At 33.6% G+C, this 24,596-nt stretch overlaps 1 protein-coding gene across 2 annotated transcripts in view; it reads left to right on the forward strand.

The window, feature by feature from the left end:
• SLC12A2 (solute carrier family 12 member 2) overlaps nucleotides 1–24,596 on the forward strand; it is an 84,539-nt gene that overhangs the window by 23,772 nt on the left and 36,171 nt on the right. For both annotated transcript variants that reach the window (XM_010971565.3, XM_074360597.1), the window contains exons 2-10: nucleotides 314–433; nucleotides 1,632–1,707; nucleotides 1,814–1,909; nucleotides 10,451–10,590; nucleotides 12,278–12,388; nucleotides 12,995–13,103; nucleotides 17,768–17,895; nucleotides 17,991–18,075; nucleotides 20,722–20,873. In XM_010971565.3, coding sequence (XP_010969867.2) covers nucleotides 314–433; nucleotides 1,632–1,707; nucleotides 1,814–1,909; nucleotides 10,451–10,590; nucleotides 12,278–12,388; nucleotides 12,995–13,103; nucleotides 17,768–17,895; nucleotides 17,991–18,075; nucleotides 20,722–20,873 — 1,017 coding nt within the window. The remainder of the gene's footprint in view (nucleotides 1–313; nucleotides 434–1,631; nucleotides 1,708–1,813; nucleotides 1,910–10,450; nucleotides 10,591–12,277; nucleotides 12,389–12,994; nucleotides 13,104–17,767; nucleotides 17,896–17,990; nucleotides 18,076–20,721; nucleotides 20,874–24,596) is intronic.

A 24,596-nucleotide genomic window follows, 5' to 3' on the forward strand; every position in this document is an offset into this window, starting at 1 on the left:
CCTGTACTTAACAAACAGTATTCATTGTGTGCTCCAGATACCACCAAGGTATAATTAAAATTTGAAATTATTAAAATGGGTTTGCTGTCATGATAAAATTTAAATTTTTAAAGTTCTCAGTAATTTAGGTTTTATTCCACTTCATGGCTTTACATTTTCCTCTGGTAAAATACTCAGAAACCCTTGATTCTTGGAAATCTGTACTGTGTCCTCCTAAACATGGTTAAGTATATGTAGTGATGTTTGTTTTTATCAGGTGATTTTAAATTATGAATAATTCTTAAGTATAGTTTACATTTCCTTTTATCACCAGGAACCTTTTGAGGATGGCTTTGCAAATGGGGAAGAAAGTACACCCACCCGAGAAGCTGTGGTTACATATGCTGCAGAGAGTAAAGGAGTTGTGAAGTTTGGCTGGATCAAGGGTGTACTCGTATGTACTTAAAGACTTCATTTTAGAATTACAGCATTTCTGTTTATTAAAAAAATCTTCATAATCTCGTTAATTCTCTAGAGAAGGCTTTTTCTTTTTTAAACTGTTTTATCTGAGTGTTACGGAGGACCAAATTAATAACTTACACCTGTCATCCTTATGGGTATTAAATCCAGCAAAGGAAATAATTTAATCAAAATATACTTGGTTACCTCTAAATGATATTTTATAACCTCTTGTGAATCTCACATATTATCACTTTTCAGAAATTAGGTATGAAGCTATTAAATCTGTGAGAGCGTCAGAATCAAGAAAGCTGGGCAGGCAGTTTAGCTGAAATAAGCCTGCTTCCTTATCTTTAGAAGAGAAATGTATAGAATTTAACAAGCACAGAATAAAGGAGAAATACTTAAGTGTTGAGATCACTTCAGTAGTCAGGACTAGGTGATTAAGTTTCAGATTTACTTCTGTTTTTCTGTGTTTGAGTAGGTACTAAGAATCTGACTAGAGTAGATAGTCTCATCAAGACTTTGGAAGCACTAAATTAGAGGGAAAACCCCAATTCTAGTAGTAATTTTATTGTCTAATCAGAGTACATGTTAAGCTCTGAGTCGTATTGTTTGCCTATTCTTAGATTTTGGTCTTTTAGAAGACTGTGTTCTATGTATGAGCATAAGGAATAAAAGTAAAAATATTTTGGGCATACTGTCTTACAAAGAGTTTAGATTTTGAGAGATGTGTGAACAATTTTGTGTTGACAAATATTATCTAATACTTAATCTGCTGTAGAAATCACGAAATGAGGCTGTTATAAAAGAATAAGCAAAAATTAAACCTATATTGATAAAAGGGAACATAAACTACTACTTTTTAGAGTTGAAGTCTTAAAATACTCCTTGTACCTTTGTTGTTTATTTGCTCCTGCTGCTTCAGATAATTGTAATGGGTGTATGTATGTATGTGTAGATAAAATATATACACACAAATACTCATATGTTACATTACACTTAAATTAACTCATGTAAGATCTCATTAAGCTCTTCAAAAAAACTGTTAAAGAAAAGGGTGGGTTAAGAGTTAGATTGGAAACAACTTTCTATGGTTTTAAATGTTATTCTGCTATTGGCTAATTTAGCATTTACTGTGCATTGTGTTTGATTACTTTTCATCTGTGACTTGACCTCGTTTTCTTTCCTAGGTACGTTGTATGTTGAACATTTGGGGAGTGATGCTCTTTATTAGATTGTCATGGATTGTGGGTCAAGCTGGAATAGGTAAGTAAAGTTACATACTGCTTGATTCATTTGATAATGAATAGGCAAAGTGGCTGTGTGCATTTGTAGGCTCTGAGCCTCAAGTCTCTTTTCTTTTTCCCTAAAGGTCTGTCAGTCCTTGTAATAATGATGGCCACTGTTGTGACAACTATCACAGGATTGTCTACTTCAGCAATAGCTACGAATGGATTTGTACGAGGAGGTAAATTCAGTCTTCTCACATCATCATCATTGGATTACCGATACTAAATTAATATTTAAGTCTTTAATTATTTTTTACCTTAAAAAAAAACATACCAGGTCTGTATAGGCAAGAAAGTTGCTATTGAGTGCTTTTGAACTAGAATTTTGCAATATAAAATTTTGTGTTGATCCATACACAAACCTGTATGCTTCAAGTTGTTTAGAGCATTCAGTATGTTTGGCAGCAAGAATGGAGCTTCTAACCAGGTTTCTTCTCCACCGGCTGTCCCTTGTTGCTTCTTCCCAGGCTTTAGCCCTTGGATCAGTGGCATGTGTCCTGTGTTTGGTCAGTGTGGAACAGGTATAATGTCATTCCTCCCCACTGAGGGAAACTTAGGCAGAGTGTTTTCCTCATGACCTAACAGCTTGTGTAACGCCTGGGGTTCTGAATTCATACCCATGACTAGCTGTCTTCAGTGGGCACCCTGAGGTCCCTTCTTTTATTGTAGTCCACAAAATCTACCTTGTGAGATTTCACATTGCCTCAGGAGAAAACCCAGGACACCAGGAGAATGGCATTGAGACCCTTGAGAACAAGAAGAAGAAAAATCCGTTTTCCAAACCAAAACTCATCATTTAGCTGGGGTGAGAGGAAGAGCCTTAGAAAAAGGAGAGAAAATTTATACTAGCCCCTGTAAAGTCATAGTAGATCACATGAGAAAATAATCAACTTGTTCCTTCTGTCTCAACTGTCTCTGCATATCTGTATTTGACATTGTATACATACAATTTCTGCTTTAACTGCATTGGTATTTGGAGAAAGAGAGAACCAGATTGAGCTTTCCATTTTTCCCCTGTCTTCATATTTTTTAAATACCAGAGGAGTCAGATCACTATGGCCCTCGGGAAAGCTGGCAGCTCACATCAATACAATTTTGACTATGTTGAGCATGCATCACTGTTGGCTGAAGTTTTGTTGCGTACATGAATCTGGATTGAGCAAGTTGGGGTTTAAGATGTGGATATGTCCAACAGTTAATTAGACACTGCTGTGAGATTCTTTTTGGTTTCTTATGTGCTGAATGCCTCATGCTTCATTTCATTCTGCTGCTATTGGAGAACGAAAGCTGAAGGAGAAATGGGGTGGAGTGTTAGGTGTTTGTGAGGATCAGCAAAGCATCAAAGAATTTCTCCTTATCTTCAGCCCTTTGAATCTAGGTTGTGAGCCTCGAGGGGAATGAGTCATGAACCCACTGTCAGCATGAACCCCAGACTGTTTCCCTGCGAATTCAAAATTATGGGAAGCATAGATTTTCCTGTATTGTGACTAAAAAGACATCTCATCTTTCAGTACTACCAGTAGTTTTCATGTATATTTATGAATGCCTTGGAGACTTGCATCTAGTCTTCTCTCCTGAGATACCGAGGAGGTGTGAGAACGTGGAGTGCATGAAGGTGTGTTCCAGCAAAGTACCGCATGTTGCAGTTTTGCCTGAGTTGCCTCAAAATGATAGTCAGTTCATGAAGTAAGAAACTTTAGGGAAAAAGTCATTGGATTATACAATTTGTAGTTCTTCTGTTACCAGATATTCATAAATGAGAAAATAAATAAGCTTGCTGAAATAATGAAACCTAGAGAAAGTCATTAATGTAGAGAAATGTCCAAATACTTTGAAGCTTTGCTAGAAGTCATTCATTTTTCACTTAACAGTCAGTGACTTTAGAAACCAAGATGATCCTTTATAGAATATAAACAAGTTGTATCATCTGCAGTGAAAGTCCCCGGAGATTATTTCAGTGAATGTCAACCCGTTCTGTCTCCTCTCTATCTGATTTGCAGACTTGGAGATCCGTGACAGGATTTATTTGGTTTCTTGAAAAAACTATTTCTGTGTGGAAGAAAGTAGATACAGGTATAAAACTAATGAGATTATATTGTATTCTGTATTCATGATTCTAAATTGAAGTATGACTCACACATTTTATCCCAAAAGGATATATTTCTTAGCTCTTTCTAGGAAAGTCACTGTACCACATGACCAACACAGTATCCCTGAGCACCCCTAGTGCCTACGTTGTGTATTTCCATACAAAGGAACCAGGGAATCTTGGAGGAATAACTTATTCCTTATCTGGGCAGGAAATGTACTAGAGGAGCCTAGATATCTTTTCACAGCAGAAAGGAAAGAAGGTAACAGGCTGCTAGTTACATGTTAGAAGCACCCAGTAGCCACATTGAGGAAGCTAACACTGACTCAAGTTTGGATAGTTTGAACAGCAATACTACTGCTACTACTGATTTAAATGAAAGCATTATTTATGACAAACTCCATAAGTTCACAGACATCACACAAAAAAATCTCTTTTTTTACCTTTGAAGAGTGCTAGGCAACTTACTATGAAAATTGATAAATAAAGGTAAAGAATCTAGTGTGAATCAAGTTTCCTGAATGAAAATTTCCTTATCTGAACTCAGTGTAACCAAGAAATTGATAAGAGATTTGTTCTTTAAGTCATTATTCTACAAAATAAGTGAAAAAAGAAAGAGAATTAGAATATTTCAACTTTGTAAACTTTTTGCTCAATAAGAGTACCTGCGAGGTATTGTTTCCCAACAAGTTGAATCTGAATTGCATCATACCTATAGCTCAAGGAAGCATTTTATGGAGTATGTACAGGAGAGATGAAATTACTAAATGACACTAGAGGCTGACGACAGTAAATGCTGGAATGGGGATCTTTCTGGAACAAGGAATCCTTGTTCAATAAAATTTCCCAAGGAGCAAAAAAGATAAAACAAATTTTAAAAGACTCAATGTATAGAAGTGAATTTATTAACAATAAATTATTTTATCTTTTAGTAGCTCTAGGACCTAAAGTGCCTGGGTTGCATGCCCTCTAGCACAGCTTCCTCTCTTGAAGAGGCTACATAAGATGAGAATAATAGAGCTAGAAGCATCCAGGGGGGCAGGGCGCAAAGGCTTCGATAGGAGAAATGGAGGGGTACTATGGGAATAGTGATGTCTGGAGACCCATCTTAATTTCCTTTGTACTGAAAGTTGATTATTAAGGGAATTAATAAGGAAATATCTTACCCAATGTACTTACAAAAGGTTGTGGTTGCTCTGTCTAATAATTTCAGTTTGAAAATCTCTCTTTTAAACTTGAGTACGTAGTTATTAATATAAAGAACTATTCTGGGGTAGTGTTTGACAGTTTATATTGATTCTCAACTGAATTATCACATTTTAATTTTATTAATGTTGAATAATATTTTATTCTTGTTTTGTAAGGTATGTGTTTCCAGCTCTGTGGAAGTGTATAAAATGTATACTTTGCCTGTGCTTTATGCCAAAGGAGAGATTTAATGTTACTAAGTAGCTTTAACATTGGCTTTAACAGTACATTTTAGAGATTAAACAGATACTAATCTAGAATAGTGTAGTTTTTAAAAAAATATAAATTAACTGCCAATTTGTGAACAAAGTGTCTGGTTGTGAAGTCTAGGATGAAAATAATTTGAAAATATTCAGGGTTTTTAAAAAAGAATCAAAACTTAGAAAATACAAGATGCTTAGTTTCAGGCTTGATTAGATTTTGCTAGTGATTTTTGGGTGGTAGTTAAATCTACCAGTGGCAGCTGAGAGAACCATCCCCTCAATTCTCTGCCTACCCAGATTAGGACTAGCAGCACCAACTAGCGGATGGAGTCACCCCCTTTACCTTCATCTCTGGTGTAGTCCCTGCTGTAACAGGCACATTCATGCTCTACAGATTATTGTAGCTAGGAACCCCGAGCTGTTTCCTGTTCTGCAAATCCTACCAGTGTTTTTAAGAATTTGGATTTTACAGAATTTATTTGGGTCATGTGTAACAGGTTCTGCAACTTAGATGCTGCTGGCCAGTAGCCACTTTCCCTCAGATCTGCATTTCCTAGATTTCACAGACCAGAGTTTCTTCCATCCTCGAATAATTCATCTCTGAATATCAACTGATTTATGAAATAGAGAACAACTGCAGGCGGCCTTTCGTAAGATGCAAATGTAAATTCTGGTTTTGGAACTACACTGTGTTATATGAACTGAGAAATAGAAGCAAGCAGTTCCTCACCCACTTTCTGGTTTGGAGCCTTTACTTTAAACTGGAGGTCGGTCCAGCTTAAAGTAAAAACCCAAGGTACATCAAAATTTTGATAGGTAATTCTGAAAATGTAAAGTCATTAGAAATCTACTTATTCTGTGACTAAGGTGAAGTTTTTGTTCCTTATATTTCAGTCAGTCAACAGATAATTGTTGAGTTCTTTGAGGCAGGCACTGGATTTGCAACAATGAAAGCCAGACAAGTTCCTATTTTCTTGGAGCTTATGTTCAGATAATAGTAGCAATTATTTTTTGAGATTTAACTGCTAGGCGTGATACCATGGTCTTGACATACATTATCTAATGTAGTGCAACATTGCTGTTGCATTATGCAAAAATGAAACAAATATACTTTTTTAAAATGAACTTTAATTTTCTGCAGATTCTGCTGGTGACTCTTTATAAAATGTCTGCTATATGTCAGAATTACTTTCACATACTCATATCTTTTTCTTTTCTCTGAAATAATTGACCTCACTTCTGTATACAAGTAAAGCCAAACATTGGAAGTGAGGAAAACTAACATTTTTCACATGTTGTAAGTGACAGAAAGTACTTTCTGTATTGGTAAAATAGATTGTCATTGATTATCAGATTTTTTGTTAGTCCATTATATAACTTTATTAATTATTATCATTACCAGGTAGAAAGTTAGATCACTTATTTTTTTTAATATGAGCATTTAAAACTGTAAATTTCCCTGTAATTCCTGCTTTAGTTATATCCTGCTAATTTTGATATGTTTCGTTTTTATTATCATTCAATTCAAAATACTTTTTAATTTCCCTTGTGGTTATTCCGTTATCAGTGGGTTTCTTAAAAGTGTCTTGCATAATTTACAAATATTTAGTAATCCATATATTTAACTCTCTTGTGGTCAATAATGCCGTCTCATTTCTGTTCTTTGAAATTTATGAAGACTTGTTTTATGGCCAGTGATCATAAGACTCTTGATTAACCTAGTCAGGTTTTTGGTTATTGATTTTTAATCTAGTGAGAGCTATAGGGAAGTATATCCTTAAATCAATATGTAATCATAGTGGAACCCATCATATATGGTATTATTACTTAGTATCTGTGGTGTCTGACTCATTTATGTCCTCTGCACTCAGGAGAATTGAGTATTTTATGGCCAAGTTATGAGATCCTATGAGGGTATTTTTTCCATATCAAGCTCTCTGTTTGCCTGGGCAATAGATTTTTTAAAAAGAAAATAGTTTTTTTCTGTTGTTGCTTTTTAATTGATCATAATTTTTTTTTTATCATAGTCTTTAGCCTATTCGTTGATAACAGAAAGGCTGATTTCATCATACATATTGTACTGAGTAAGCAAGTCAGAGAGACCTGAGTTTAAGCCCAGTTCTTCCCCTTGTACGTGCATGACATTGGTCAAGTTATTTAACTTTTTTAAGCCTTGATTTTCACATATCTAAAGTGGGGATAATAATTGTACAGCATAGAAGTTAGGGGTGCTGACCGTTGTGGAGTTGAAAATCCATGAACTTTTGAGTCCCCCAAAACTTAAATAGCCTGCTGTTGACTGGAAGCCTTGCGGATAATATAAACAGTTGATTAACATACATTTTGTATATGTGTTATATACTGTATTCTTACAGTAAAGTAAGCTAAAAAAAGAATTATTACGAAAATCTTATTAAAAAAAGTACATTTACAGTACTGTACTGCTACCATGTGTTTATATCATCTGTCTACAAGATGAATTATCTGAGTAGCCACATCAGTATTGTCTTGTATGATACAAAACACTACATATGTTATATGTATTACTAACACTAGAGATAAAAAATGAAAAGGTAAAGTGAAAAAAGAAATTTGTATTTATTTACAGGTCTAACCATGCACTGATAGCAAAGAGGCAGCACTGCGATTGCTTTATTGTAGCCCAATATAGTGATATGATTGCTTTGTGGTAGCCCAGGCTATTCAGTAATGAATGAATCATTACACAGTTTTTATAGCATACAGTATTACAGTCATATTCATAATACAGTACGGGGAACATTGTTACATTTTTTAAAAAACCACTCATCTGTGATGATACACAATTTCTCTAATTCGGAGAGAGAGAGATTGGCACATACTGTACGGTAATTAATTCTTTGAAGGCAAAGTTATAAAACACTGAGAAAACTAACACATTATTAATTTTATGTTAAATATCACTCATACCTATGTAAGCACAAAGTAGTATCCACATATATTTTAGGCATTCATGACATTCGTAATTTGTTCTTAATTTCTTCAGTATTTCTAGGCTACATGATTTATCTGCGAGTTTTTTCAGTGTTGTAAATCTCCAAAAAGTTTTGAGTATATTTGTTGAGAAAAATCCACATATAAGTGGACCTACACACCTAAAACCCATGTTGTTCAAGGGTTAACTGTACTTGCTAGAATTAAGTAAACTGTATAATTTTTAACAAAATAAAAATTTATGTGCCACCCTAAGCTGATTAGGAAATATACCAGTCATACTAAGTAGTAGGTCTTTTATACTAGTTTGATGCTAAGGGGAAAAAAAGTAGGGGAGAAAACTACTCTTAAGCTGATTGCTTCTAGGACACAGGAATGAAAGTGAGGCGAAATAGGGCAGAGCACTAGAACACTTTTGCTGTTCATCAGGAATTCAGAGTATAGGAAGACGAGAAGATGCTTTTATATTCTTCATGTGTAACTTCTTATTTTCTTAAAAAACCTTTTAAAAAGCAATGAAACTGTGTTCTGGGTTTTAAGTTTAGATATCCCAATTGGTAGAAGATTTTAAAGTAGTTCTGAAATCTCAGAATTTGTTGCTTATATTCATCATCTCCCTTCCCATTATCTTTCCCCATGTCAAATGCATCATAAGATGTATTTTTTTCTTTTTAATAATAGAAAGACTTGAAATTTTATAAAATCAAAGCTTTAAACACATTACAAATGAATTCCCTGCTTTTACAGGTTCTGTTGGTGATAGTTCTCATTCTAAAGTTTATATTGTCAACTATGGAAACACATAGGTAGTTGACTGATTTCAATTAAGCTTTTATTGTGACTTGAGTTTCTTATCTATAAAATCAGGGTAAACAATACTTAATTCATTATTGGTATTGGTATCAAATGAAATAATTTACATGCATTTTGACAACGTTTCAAAATATAGTCCGTGATGATTATAATATTCCAGGGGTATTCCTTGTGATTAATTATAATGTGATTTAATATTTTTAGAACTTCAAGAGAGATCTTTATTTGACACAAAAAATTGTCATTATATAAGTCCATTAGAATTTTTAGTGTTCAAAATATTTTGGAGAAATTTTTAGTTTTCATCTTATTTAAAAAATGAGGCTAATATTAAATGCTCAGGTTGCATTCTTTTTCTTCAGAATTTCCAAGGTGATAAAAATTATTAATTGGTAGAGTGCATCACTAAGGAAGTATTGTTGGATAGTTTTAAAGTATAGAATATTTTGAGAAACTTCATAACGTTAACAACAAAACCTGTCACAGGTATTTCCCGAATAAAATTTGCGTATTTAGTACTTTATTAAACAGTAGAATTTTTTTTGTTGCATTTATCTTCATTATATTGGGGAAACAATAGAAATAAATAGTAAGCTGTTTAATGCCATTTCATTATATGCTCTTAAGAATGAAATACTTCATCAGTGTCTAGCAAAATGTATATAACTTCATGTAACTTCATTATTATTAAAACTAAGTTTTGATTATGACCTAGAGGCCAGAAATAAATGAGAATTTTAGGAGAGCTCTTAGAGACTTCAGCTAAGCATTAGAGTGACTCAGAATTATAATACTGATATATTTTTTAAGTTAGAAAAATACTTGATTCATGATAGCTCAATTAATGTCTTTGTTTACTCTGCCTTTTAGGCAGGACTTATTAGAATACAAACTATATCTCTTTGGGATGCCAGTATATGCTGTTCTTTAAGTTTCTTGTGATACTGTTTTTTACCTTAGTATTCACATTACTAGCAAATTACCATACTAATTTAAGTAACTGAAATCATGTCAATTGTGATTTTAAATGTTACATTAAGATTAAAAATATTTAGAAAATCATTGGGAAATGATCTTGGTGTCTGAGTATGAGGAGGAGGCTGTTACCCATTTTAATCTAAGCTTTAGAAGAGAAAGTAGAGATTTAAATAGCAGAATGATTTTATATTTGACATGAGGAGAATTCTCTGGATGTTGAGAACTGTTATTGAATGAAGTGGGCTGTAAAGAATTCTTTCTGGGTGTTTCTTTCTGAAAATATGCTCACCCACTTGCCTTTTAGTTTAACTGCTGTGTTCACTGGAGGCATGTGCTCTCTTGTGTAATTAAAAGGACTGTCTGACATTTAAAATCCTAACATTAGTACTTTTGTTGTTTTTTTTCCTTTTCTTTAGGAGGAGCATATTATCTAATATCTAGAAGTCTAGGGCCAGAATTTGGTGGTGCAATTGGCCTGATCTTCGCTTTTGCCAATGCTGTCGCAGTTGCTATGTATGTGGTTGGATTTGCAGAAACTGTGGTAGAGTTGCTTAAGGTAAATCACCTTTTTCTTGTCGTTTGTTTCCCAAATCTTTATTGAGGGGTTCCCAAATCTTTATTGAGGGTTGATGTGCCACTCACCATAGAAGATGCTAGGAAAGCAGCAAGGAACACAAAACTCATCCTTCAAGAAGTTTAGTGTGGGAGAGGGACCAAAAATTTATTATAGAATGTTGGAAATGGGTAATAGTAGGAGGCCTTGGCAACATGAAAGGGATCACTTAATTTACTATCCAGGAATGTGTGGCAGAGGAGTCTCAAGGCAGGGTTTTCCAAGGGGGTCTAGACGTTAGCAGGCAGATAGGAGTGGAGACGTATGGTATGAGAGGAATAGGGAAGAAAAAGAGAAAAGATCTGGAAAGGGTAGAGTATGGTGTTTGAAAAAAAGAAAAAAGCCAACCAAAACTGGAACTATTTCAGTATGGCTGGCAAGAGATGTAAGATGAGAGGGGAAGAAAAGGATCATATCAGGAAGAGTCTTACTTGTTGTTAAATTTGGGTCTTACCTTGACTGGAGTTGGGATCCATGACAGTCAGATTTGGGCCTAAGGAAATAACTGGCCACAATATAGAGGATGGATTTGTGGGGCCACAACTGGAGATGGAGACCATTTAAAAGTTGTTGTAGCTCTCCTGGAAGGGCAAACGGTGGCTAATCTTACACCAGTGACCAGTGGGGTTCGAGAGATGTGGGTGAGTTGGAGGGATTTTTAAAAAGTTGAGTAAGTGAACTTGATGAATGAGATGTGGGGAATTAGAGAAGGAGGGGGATTTAGATGGGTGGTAATGCGATTTACTCTGAGAGAACTCAGAACAGTTTATTTTGGGGTGTCTAATTTGGTGTATCTAAGTAGAGCTGGCCGGAAGGTAGTTGATGATACTGCTCTGAAGTTGAGAAGAGAACTGATTTGAAAAGAGTAGTTTGCATGTGTATAGTTAAAGCAGCAGAAGTGAAATAGATTCAGTGTTATTAAATGAGAGAAACCTTGAGTGGACACCTGTGTTCATGTTAGGTTGTAACTGTTGTTCTGCTGTAGTATACTATGTGTTAGGAAGTGTAAAATCTGAAAAGGACTGGCATTTGCATTGGCACTGACCTTAACCTGTATAGGCCAAAGGATGGAGAAAAGGCAGTAAGCAAGCAAGAAAATCATTAAGAATTCATATTCCTTCATTGTGTAATTTAGTGTGTGTTTAATGTCATTGATATTTAGCCACAAATAATTTTGCTTGTAGAATGGAACAGTGTGTGTTTTTGAACAGCTTCGTGAAAGTGTGTTCATCTCTTTTCCTTAAGCAATGTAAGAGACATTAAAAACATAGGTTCACTAGTCACAATGAATAAAAGTACATTTTTGCCTCGTAACTTAAAAAAATCCTATTAGTACTATTTAGTCATATTATAATTTTTATTTGCTTGTTAGCAATTCTTCTTTTGTTTGTTACTGTATTAAATACAGTAATTTGATATTTTTGATGTCTTCAGATGCTTGAATGACACCTTAACAGTAAACAGTAATTCATTCCTTTTCCCTAGGTATCTCTATTCATTCCTTAAATAGGCATTTTATTCAACTGCTGCGTGTGAGGCACTGTGATATCTCTAAAATGCCTTTCATAAAGAAATGAAGAATGTCTCTGAAATAACTAATATTGCTCATTGTATTATTTTCTGCTTCTAGGAACATTCCATACTTATGATAGATGAAATCAATGATATCCGAATTATTGGAGCCATCACAGTGGTGATCCTTTTAGGCATCTCAGTAGCTGGAATGGAATGGGAGGCAAAAGTAAGTAATGATATCATTAGAACATCTGTATATGTTGAATGTATAAACTTTTAGAGTGTACATTTTAGGAGTGTTCTAAGGTGGGGCAATATTTTTAGATGTTGAAGATTCGTAAGTGGCCATTCTCAAAGAAGTTTACATATAAGATTATTTTTAAGATTTTCTATTTGGCAATGTGGGGAATATTTGTAGATAACAGTCATTTTAAGACTGTAATCTAAGAGTTTATTAAAAAAAAAAAAAAGGATGATAGGGTAAATCACCTATCAGGGGAGCTAGTAAAGATAATAATAGTACTGTAATTTTTTCCTCTGTGGCACTTATTAGCAGGACTTGCACATCTTTAATTCATTTCAGAAATGTATAGCATGATCCTACTGTTGCTGTCCATTTCCCCACAGTGTGCTGAACGTTGTAGGATAGTTCTTGAAGATTGTTCCTCTGATAAAAATTTATTAGGCACTTGCTTTGTGCTTGGCACTGTTTAAGGCACTGGGGAAACAACATAAATCCTTTCCCTCATGGAAGTTACATATATTCTATAATTCTAGGAAACGATTTAATGTCTAGACATGATATATATGATTTTGATTTTTAAATTTTCAGGCTCAGATTGTTCTTTTGGTGATTCTACTACTTGCTATTGCTGATTTCATCATAGGAACATTTATCCCATTGGAGAGCAAGAAGCCCAAAGGTTTCTTTGGTTATAAATGTAAGTAGGAAAAATAGACTCTTTTTTATAAAGCTGGATATTATAGCATTCTAGTGTTAAATATTTTAATGCATTTCAGATATTTTGTAATGTAGTGCATTTTAGATATTTTGCAATGTAATTGAGTTTGGTGTACTGACCAACACTAATTGACAATTCAGTTTAATTTGGTTCCCTTTATGTTTGTTGTATAATTGGAATAAAAAGTCATTTTGATTGGCATCTTTCATTTTTATTTATTAGCAACAAAAGTAATAGAATGTAGAGAAATCAATGCTATTGAGGAAAAATGCTTTTGTTCTCTATTCATTTGGGGAATTTGTTACTGAAATTGTAACTTTTGTTCTAACATAGCATCTAACATCTTTTTATTCTTCTGGTTATTTTTAAACACAACAGTCTAAAAGTGCCTCAGGCTGTGAAAGCAGTTAGAAATAATAGTTTTTTGCAATTTAAGTTTTTCTACAGTTTACATTAATTGCAATTTAGGTTTGTTTTTTTTTTTTTTTTTACAATTTACACTATTAATTGTGTGAGAATTTTGCCAGTTTTCATTTTTCATAACCCTTTTCATTCTGCACCTAATTTTCACTAGAGGTGAAATTTACTTGTCATTTATTATTTCCGAAAGTGTCTTTCTGTATGTCTCCTCCACCCACTCCTCGCATTGAGCAGCAGCTCTGAACCCACCTCTGCCGGGTAGAATGGAAGCCAGAAAGAATAGTTGCAGTAGTATCAGAGATGCTTATCACTTAGGGTAATAGGTCTGTGTTAAGTTGACAAAAACTCCTTGTTTTGAAGCCTTGCAAGAAAAAGCCTAGCTTCAGTTCTCCTGAGTTGTTTAGACCAGAGCTATTTGTACAGATTTGTGAAAAGATGCAGAATATAAATCAATGCACTTCTTGCTTCAGAAAGTCTTACTGGAGAAAAATTAGTTGAACTAAATGTAGGGCCTAGAGACCTAGGTGATGTACCTTCTGGTGCAGGCTCCTTATTGATCTTATTGCCACATGGTAACAACACACTGTTGTTGGGTCACATGTGAGTAGCATTGGTTTGGCCTATGTCTGACACTGACTTGGCTGGGCAGTTTTCTGATACTAATTGTTTCAAGGTTTACCTTACCCAAGGACACCTGCCTATAATTTGTGCCTACTCATCCTGGGTTGATAATATGATATCTGTTCTGGTTATTTGTGTTTATGCCTACTTTTAAAACAAGGCACTAACCTTCTAATCCTCATTTCCTGGATTAGGGGATGAGGTGTCTTTTAGGCATGCCAGAAGTGAAAATTTAATAGCATTAGTTAGATAATAATTCACTCTATTTTGTACTCTAAGAAATTATATTTGTGACTTTTCTTCTAATTATGAATGATTTTTTTACTTAAAATTTTACATTATGCATTTTTGAACATTTGTTTTTGCCACTTTTATTTCTAAAATTACAGTAAATTATTACTACTAAAATATTTCTAATAGTTACGTATTTTCTGCTTATGACTTTAATATCTATAAATATCAACTAGGCCATATTTTTCATTTCCTTTTTTTCAGATCCTTGACAACTTATAAAAGTATGACATAATTTTTTAGTATAGGAATAACTTACATTGTATTTAAGTAGGACATCTGGGCTATCTCAGCTGAGGTGAATAAATTTAAATATACTTTGGATCATGACTTTTTCTTTTTGGCAGTTGATACTGCTTGGCCCTCCTCTCACTCATTATTCTAAGGTAGTATCTGCAGTAAATGTTGATAAACTTGTCTGTTCAAATGACTACTTTCCCAATAGGGATATTCATTTTCTCCTCTATTTTATGTGAATTATCTCCCTTTTGCCAAAGACCAGTGCCCTTGTTGTGACCTAGTTCCTGTTTGTTTTACTTTCTCAAAGCATTTATTCTTTGGTAATTTTCTTGCTTCCCTGCATTGAAACTATCACTTCTATATACGTTTACATACTTGCTCTAGTAATTCCCTTCCTTGAAAATACTCTCTTGTCTTTTATTCTCCTCCAGTTACCACCTTACTTTCCAAGCCCCTTTCATAGACAAATTTCTCATAACCTTCCTTTCCATTTATTCCTTGTTATTTCAGAATAATTTCAAACTTACAGAAAACTTGAAAAATTAATACAGTAAACTCCTTATACCCTCCACCTAGGTTCACAAAAAAATTCACACTTTTGTATTCTTTTTTGACAAGTTTTTTTCATCACTTCATATATGTCTAATTATTGTTACTATGATTGATACCTTCTGAGGTAAGTTACAGAAATCATGACTTCTTATCTGTAAATACTTAAGCGTGTATCTACTAAGGAAAAGGACAGTTCAGGAAGTTTAACTTTGGCACGATGTTATAGCTAACATATTTTTCATATACAGAATTTTCCTATTGTTTCTATAAAGATTTTGTAGAGACTTTTTTACTGTTCCAGGATCCAGTCCATGATCATATATTGCACTGACTTGTCATGTCTTTTTAATCTCTCTTTTTAAAAAACATTCTTTACTTAATCTTCAGTACCCTTTAGTCTGAACAGTGCCTTAACCCTTTTTTTTCCCTTTCCCTACATTCACATTCTTTAAGATTACAGGCCATTTGTCTTTCTAGGAGGTCCCTCCAATTGGGTTTGTCTGATTTATTTCCGTAGATTCAGTTACTCATTTCTGCTGAAAACAATGTGTCTTCCTCGGATCATCACATTGGGATGCCATTTTCCCAATCACTGATTGTTTTAAATTTGATGACTTGGTGAAAATGGTACCTGAGAGGTTTCTCTGTTGTGAGGTTGCTCCTTTTTTTGTGTGATTAATAAGTGGTGTGCGGAGAGGTACTTTGAGACTGTGTGTAGCCTATTCACCATCATGCTTTCACCAAATGGTTTTATTTCATTCATTATCAACCCCTCTTATCTGGCTTCTGTCAAGGTCACAGTCACTTGGTGCTAGATACAGTGTGCAGTGTTTTAGTCTTTTGACTCTCAGCAGACTTTAGTTGTCCCATATATTTAGTTGTCCCATTCTGCTTTTTGTTTGATGTCAGACACTGTGTTCTGATCAGTTCTTTTCTACCTAGTTCACTGGTCACTATGTCTATTACTCCTGTGAACCCTTCTCTTCTTTCCATCCCCTACATGTCAGAGTTGTACAGAGTGTGGTCCTGGTCATTCTAACTATATTCTTTCCTTCTGCAATATGTTTTCTTATGGCTCAAAAGTCTCTCAAGAGGCTGACATGTTTCTATTCCTTTCCTTTAACCTCCAGATGTAGGTGTACATTCAACTGCTTATTTAATGCCCTTCCTACCTAATCATTCTCAGACTTTTCCATCCCAATAAGTGAAAGAAACCAGGATATCAGTGTTTTCTATTTGCCCTCTTACCTTCTAATCCTTCTCTAGTCAGTTCATTATTCTCCCATTGCTAGAGTGAACCACTGTAATAACCTCCTAGGTGGTCTCCCTGCTTTGGGTGTTGATGCCTTCAGTACACTGTCCACATAGCATCCACATAAGCATTAATCACATCATGTCATTTGCATGATTCTAAACCCACCTTGGCTTGCCATTATATTTGAGATAAAATCGAAACTATAAAATTTTGCATAATCTCACCCCTGTTGGCCCCTCCCATCTCATTTTATCTCCCCCTTACTGTGAGAACTTTGTACTCTTATAGTTTCTCAAAAGAGCTTAACCTTTTTCCTGCCTCAGGGCCTTTGTACATGTTGTTGATTTTCCCTGGTATACTCTTTCCCCTGAATCATCACATGGCTGATTCTTACTCAGTAAAGTCTCAGCTTAAGTGTCAGCTCCTTAGTTGTATCTCTTTAGCCTTCTGTAACCACAATGAATTAGATTATTTCTCTTTCACAGCACCATCAGTAGTTTACTGCTATTTGCAGTGACCTGTTTCTGTACTTAATTTGTAATTCCCCATTGATACGCTTCAGTTTCATGAAGGTAGCTTGTTGCTAAATTATCGCTCAGTACCTTGAGATAGTAGATGGCTCCAGTGTAGGACCTGCACGTGGTGTATACTCTTATGATAGATGGATCGATGGATGGATGGATAGATAAATGACAGTTAGTTGGTTGTTTCAGTGTCAGAGCCTGTCACAATAGATGGAAACAATAGGACTAGTTGAAGCTTTCATAATTGTTGAAATAGAAAGGACCTTTACCTAGTTTGTCTTAGGTAAAATTATCTGGATGCCTGATGAATAGCCTCAAAAATCAAATAGATCACCACTAGGAAACAGAGAAAGCTGTGCAGGTAGTGTGTAACTTGTATGTCAGGGGGAAAAAAAATGGTTCCAGGTTAGTATCATGTTCCTTTTGTTCTCCTACCTCCTTTCTTGTTTCTTTGACTTCTTGGTCTGGTGATAACAATCAAGTTAGAGGCGCTTGAAACGTAATTAGTAAGGTATACAAAATAGTACGGCATGAGCCAGGTCAAATAACCATTTTGGTTGTAAACTGTTGCCTCTACAAATAAAGAAAAACACCAGTATTTGAATCAGGAAATATTCAAGAATTTACTAATTACTTGAACTGAGGAAAAGTCAGGGATCATAGATAACCACTTACTCTTAACCTAAATTATGGTCTAATCTGCTATCCACTAATTGCCAAAAATATTTTGTTCTCTACAGCTGAAATATTTAATGAGAACTTTGGGCCAGATTTTCGAGACGAGGAAACCTTTTTTTCTGTATTTGCCATCTTTTTTCCTGCTGCAACTGGTATACTGGCTGGAGCAAATATCTCAGGTGATCTTGCAGTAAGTATTATCAACTGCTGTGTTGATTTCACATAAAAATGACATACATATATTTATTTTTAAAGATAGACTTAAAAAAACTTCTTGTCTTCTAGGATCCTCAGTCAGCCATACCCAAAGGAACACTCTTAGCCATTTTAATTACTACGATGGTTTACATAGGAATTGCAGTATCTGTAGGTAAATACCCTTAAATTTCTCTATGTGTTTCAAAAATTTCATGATGTACATACTATAAACATTCTTTTTTCATGACATTATATTTAACTTTTAAATTAAGAAGTATTTTATTAAGAAGACATGGAGTTTTATATATTTTATTTCAAAAACACTTGTAAGTGAACTAGTAGTGATTTTATAGAGATTATCTAAGCCACCAAATGATCTATTGTTTCCCTCTAGGATTTTTCTTAATTATATAGTAAATTAGAAAATTATGTACAATCTTATCTGCACTCTTAAATTTCACCAAGATACATTTATAGAAAATTTAATTAATATTAAAGTAAATGCATTTAAGTTTCTGACCTTTACAAATTTTGGAATATTTTTGTTTGTGATGATTCTTATATATTCTTGTGTATTCATGCATAAAGATCACTTCAAGGCTACTAAGCAGTACCTGACATTGTTTTTTATCATAAAACCTGATTTCATTGAACAGGACATACTACATTGAATGAAGAGTGTTAAGAAATTGAATGAAAGTAGTTTTAAGCCATTTTAATACATTCATGGAATCGTAACATTTTAGAACTTGAAGAAAGGGTATAAGTGGTCAACCAGTCTCTAAATTCTTGTTTTATTGTGTTTTATAGGTAATTAAAGGTTAGAGATTTTGCTACCAAAAATGAGATAATGGCATTTGCTTTAAAAAATTGTTTTCACGGAAAAGAGGGTTTTGGTGCCTTATTTATTTATAAATAAGTAACGTTTTAAAGGCTTTTTATAGTGGTAGATTCTTTAATTGAAACATTCTAGTTCAGAAAAAAATTAATAACTACTGATTTACATATAATTTGCATGTATTGACTGTAAATCCTGTCTTGTTTTGAGTTTATTACACTTTCATAAAACTATATGCTTTACCTAGAAAACATATGTTCTTAAAATGTAAGCATTGTCTTGAATGTCTAAATTCCAAAATTCGGATTTTACAGTTAAGTTTTTAAAGCATATTTCAGGAATAAAAATTAGTCAAGTATTAATCAGAAGAATCACAAACTCAAAATTCATAGACTACAGAACATAAATTTTCCATAGTATTTGAGTTAGAAAATTTTTAATGTTGCCGTTTTTAATTTTGCCAGTCATTTGTTTGTAAGCAGTTACAGAACTTTTTACAAACTCTGCTGCTAATTTGCCTATATGTGATTTTAAAATTTTTCTAAACAAGGGTTAGAAATGCTAGTAGTCAGTTTTACGGTGGCCTAAATTAGTATTTAAAAAAATAATTGGATTACATTTATCCTTACAATCCATATGTAAATCTCTGAAATTCATTTTGAAAAAACAAATGAATTAGATTTAGGCTGAGCAAAATTTTTTTGTGTTTCCCTAAAAGTTTCTAGCTTGCTTATATACATTATACATAAGCTAGCTAAAGGAAATTTAGTTTTAATTTAAAGAATATCCTTGTTATTCAGTAGCTGGGCTAATAAAGATCAGTTCTACACCAGTGACTGTGTCACTAGTTCAAGCGGTGGAACATCTTTTCCCCAATTTTGATGCAGGACATCAGAACATAAAAGCTTAGCTGTTTTAGGGTTAGATAGGGCGCTGTCTGTTCTCCCCTCACCCTTCAGTGTTTGCAGGAATGCCTTTAAGAAAAGATGGTTTTGCAAACACTGCTCTGAAAGTTAGAAGAAATTTAAGAATAAAAAACTGTCTAGTCATTAAAATATTCTTCCTTTCTAAACTTAATTTTGTTTTATTGTTCAGTTTTTGCAGTAATACCTATGATTTTTACCTCATATATGATGATACAGAAATGTTAAAGTTCTTCAGAAGTAAAACTATATGAAGACTAAGGAATGGTAGTTGTTACATCATATGTTATTCCAAAGGATTAAGTGCTTTTTCAAGAAAACTTCTAAAAAATATTTTATTAGGAAAGTTTCCAACTTTGCAGAAAAGTAGAATGTTTTCTAATGAAGAGTCCAACGTGTAACCATCATCCCTCTTCAAAAAAGTTACCAAGAATTATCAGTACATGGTTAATCTTATTTCATCTATGCTCATTCACTTTGCCCTGTGGGTTACTTTAAAGCAAATCTCAGATACCATGTATTTTCTTATTGTCAAAGTAGACTTACTTGATACAGAGGTTTAAATAGAATTATAAATTCATGTTCAAATTGTTTTCCCTCACAGAAGATTGATATTACCTCAAGTCTGATCTTTGGCACATTTTAAATATAAAATATTTGGAGTATAGGAAAACATTTTTGCCATTTGGAACTCTTCAGCACACACGCATACAAGAAAAATGTTTCTGTATTTGCTTAAAGACATCTTAACCAAACAGTGCAGAAAACGGTTTTGCTACTACACCATTTTTTACAGTGATGCTTACAGGGTTTTTAAGTGTGTATGTATACATACTAGTCTTTATAAGATTCCATTTCACTACCAAAATATTGAGGACCATGATGCTTTCCAAATTCTGTTCCAGGTAAAGCTATCTTAATTGTAAATGCAGTGTATGCTGTTATAAGCAAGTATATACAGTCAGTACCATAATTTCTTCATCAGTATATATCATTATGAAATGAAAATGAATGTTAGCTTCATTATCCTTTTTTTTCTTGGTCACTTGTGCTTCAGGTTCTTGTGTCGTTCGGGATGCCACTGGGAACATTAATGACACTATTGTAACAGAGCTAACAAACTGTACTTCAGCAGCCTGCAAATTAAACTTTGATTTCTCATCTTGTGAAAGCAATCCTTGTGCCTACGGCCTAATGAACAACTTCCAGGTGAGCACCAAATTTATATGATACAGAAATTCTCTGTTCATCTTGAGGTAAGATTGCTACCAAATCTGACCATTCAGAGTATAATAGTAACTTAGAAAGGAAGACTGTCATTGCTTTATACATAGGTATCAAAGACTGTACACAACTAATTGGGCAAACAGAAAAATATGAAAGGACAAAATCTGAAGTTGTTAATGGCAAAAGGGCCCCAGAGAGTAACACTTTTATAATAGAATATAGTGCATAGTACATATATGTAGTATACTATTTCAGAAAGCAAGGAAACATCTCACGCATGCTTGTGTGTGCTGGATTCGCATTCCATTGATCTTTGTGTCTGTCCCTCCACCAGTACCATATTTCCTTGATTACTATAGTTAGGTTGTAAGTCTTGAAGTCAGGTAGATTGATTTCTCCATTTTATTCTTTTTCACAATTGTTTTAGCTATTTTAGTTACTTTACTTTTCCATGTAAATTTTAGAATAATCTTATGTTTATCTACAAAAAAAAATCTTGCTAGAATTTTGATAGGAACTGCATTAAGTTTGTACATCAATTTGGGGAGAATTGATAGATTTACTGTTTGAGTGTTTCAGTCCATGAACACCATATGTTTTTCTGTTTATTTAGATCTTCTTTGACTTCATCAGTATTATGTAGTTTACAGAATATAAGTCCTGTACATATTTTGTTAGATTTATACCTAAGTATTTCATTTTTATTTTGAACAATTTAAATCCATACTAATTGAAATGGGTTCAGTTTTCTAATTTGAGTTTTCTCCATAATTGCTTTATATATAAATACCCTTTTAAAAAAGTGTTGATCAGTATCAGTAATCTTACTTAATAAGATATGGCTTATAGAGTGATGCTGTGTTAAACCTCCATTTAACAACAGAATTAAATTACTAACGGTTGCTTGAAAATTTGTGAACTATTAAAATATATGAACTATGTAAAGATTAGTATTACTGCTCAAGTATTTGGAGACTATCAGTTCTGCTTTTTATTATGTCTATAAGATACTGAAAGCAAAATGAAATTTTTGTAAAATTTATGGGTCTTAGAAAAGATTTATAAGAAGAAAGGGAATTACTAAAATTTGGAGGATACTTTGAGAGTTGCTTGATAAGTCTTAGGATGCTAGAAGGAAAACACAAAGGTATAGATCAGGAGATTAAAACAAGATATTCTGTGGCAAATTTATAGAATAGATGGTTCTACTAATTCAAAGTGGAAAATAAAAAATTTGCTTCCTAGTGTTTTTCCAGTATTATGTAAATATAATAAACAGAATAGTTGAAGATTTAATGTATTTCAGAACATTATGTAGAAATTTTATGTAGACTGTGTATTTTACAATAAAATTTTTAACTTAAAATTTTAATGGTATTATTTGTATTTTCTATTGTATAGTTTCAAGCAATTGACGGCAATTTCAGTGGTTATAGATATTGAACTCAATTATATAATAGAAGTTTGTTTTTCCTAGTCACAAGACTAGGCAAAATCGTAGGAATGAAAGAAAGTATTCATATCCAGCTAATTACTCAGGCCAATTCTGACATTGATATTGTGTATGAAAGGCACAAATGTTGGTCTCTGCCCAGTGACTGAAAATGCCAATCAGATTTCTGTGTTTTTGCCTTAAAGTACAAAAGTGTGTTGTGTTTATCAACCCTAAGTATAGATTTATTCAAACAAAGAGGAGTTTGGTATACAGAAAGCTGCTTTTCCAGTTTAAGTAAATTTTTTAAAATGCTTTGTAAAGCGATACAAAATGGAAAGACATTCCTGTAAAAATATTTGTCCCTTGGAGAATGAAGAATGGTGAATAGAACATAAATGAGGAGCATGTAAGTGGAGATTCCAAAATGAAACCTATACAAAGGCACACTATATGATACTGATTTGCATATAATTGATAAACATATGCATGTATAATTGGGTCACTTTATTTGTCTTAAATTTTTTATAGTTTTATGTTTCTTACTCTATTTCTACATTTTAATGTCCTCTGAAACCTTTGACTCACCACTGCTTAATAAACAAAATGTGAGCATCTTTGCTCTGTCAGTCAAAGCCCTTCGTACCCAAAGTGCCACAGCTTCGTCCAGGCTGAACTCCAGTCATTGCGTGTCTGTGTATGTAAACATGCCCACTTTACTTTGTTCCTTTATTTGGTGCTTCACTCTGCTTGAAAGGCACCGGCTTTTTCTTTTTACATGTCCAATTCTGTCTGCCCTTCAGGGAGACCCAGTTCCATGAAGATTTTTTGAACACTAAATCATCAGTACATACTCGTCCCCCATGCAGAATATTACCATTCATTTTACTTGCCACTTTTTAACCTTTAATTAGACTTTTGTCTTTTATCCCCCCTTATTAAAGACCAGACCATCTTTTTCTTCTCGTCTTTATCTTTTGTATCGTAGACCACACTGATGTTACCATTATATACATTTATTTTCATTTACTTGCTACTCATTTTATCATAAAATGATAGGAAACACAAAGGTTACTGGATCAATATATAACTAGGGAAAAAGGAAACTTGGCACATCATAGAAGCATAGTCATGATAAGCTTGGAGCATTATTTACCTTAATTCAGAGGTGATGCAAGAAAAGAAAATGAATTTTTTCCTCAAAACATGAAAGGTGAAATATAGTTATATGTAAAGTTCCTGGGGTCAGTTTTGCCTTAATCCATCAATGTATCGTATTCTCTTTTCTCCCCTTTGTTCTTCATTTACCTCCTGCCTTTGTACTTGCTTAACTTTGAAGTCATTACACACAGACATGGAAGTTTGTATTAGCTGATAAATATATATAGCAGAAATCAAGTCTTCTCATTTTTATCTTGGTCCACCCTATCCTTTATATTCTCCTTCCCTAAAGACAGATTTGGCAGTGCTAGCATTAACAACTATATAAGGATAGTGATTGTGAAAAATGCATGGTATATATGTAACTACTAAATTGGTATTAAAGTGCTGAATAGAAAATCTTCTTTTTAGTGAGTTTTTTCTCCCTCAGATTCTCAGAGAAGTCAATGTTAATGTTTCTTAAACAAATATATTCTTCGTTTTTAAACCTAAATCTCCAGAAAGATGCAGGCAGAGCAACTTAAGTGAAACAAGATGGTTTATGTATACATGAAACCAGACTTACATGTTATGGCTAGGGATTGTGCTAGCTTTATATCTGGTTTAAAGTATTAAGTTACAGGCAAGTGTCTGATAAACAACCTTAAACCTAATTTCCTTATCTCCTTGTCTCAGTTGGCATGTTCCTGGTTAATTTAAATGAAAGGTAAATCTCCACTAATGAAGTAATGAATCTAGGTGGTAATCATCATTCATTACTGGTAAAATTTATAGTAGTTGGATCAACCACTATAGCACCTGAATCCATCAAGCAACTCTTCCAAATCAATTTTGTATGTTGACAAATTTCAAAGGTACACAAGGAACAGTGCAATGAATACCTGCGTGCCTCCCCTTCATTTGTATTTACTAGTTTATATTTTGCCCCATTTGGTTTTATCTTCATATATATGGATAGTATTTTTCTCCTCAAACACATGAAAATAAACTGTAGACAGTCACAACATGACAGTCAGATTGGAGTGTTTAAAACATTTTGTACAAGCACAGTACAGTTGTCCCACCCAAATAATTCGGTGTTGATGAAGTACTGTTGTCTAAGTATATATTCC

Source organism: Camelus bactrianus, chromosome 3, assembly GCF_048773025.1.
Source record: "Camelus bactrianus isolate YW-2024 breed Bactrian camel chromosome 3, ASM4877302v1, whole genome shotgun sequence".
In the NCBI taxonomy this organism is placed as follows: domain Eukaryota; kingdom Metazoa; phylum Chordata; class Mammalia; order Artiodactyla; family Camelidae; genus Camelus; species Camelus bactrianus.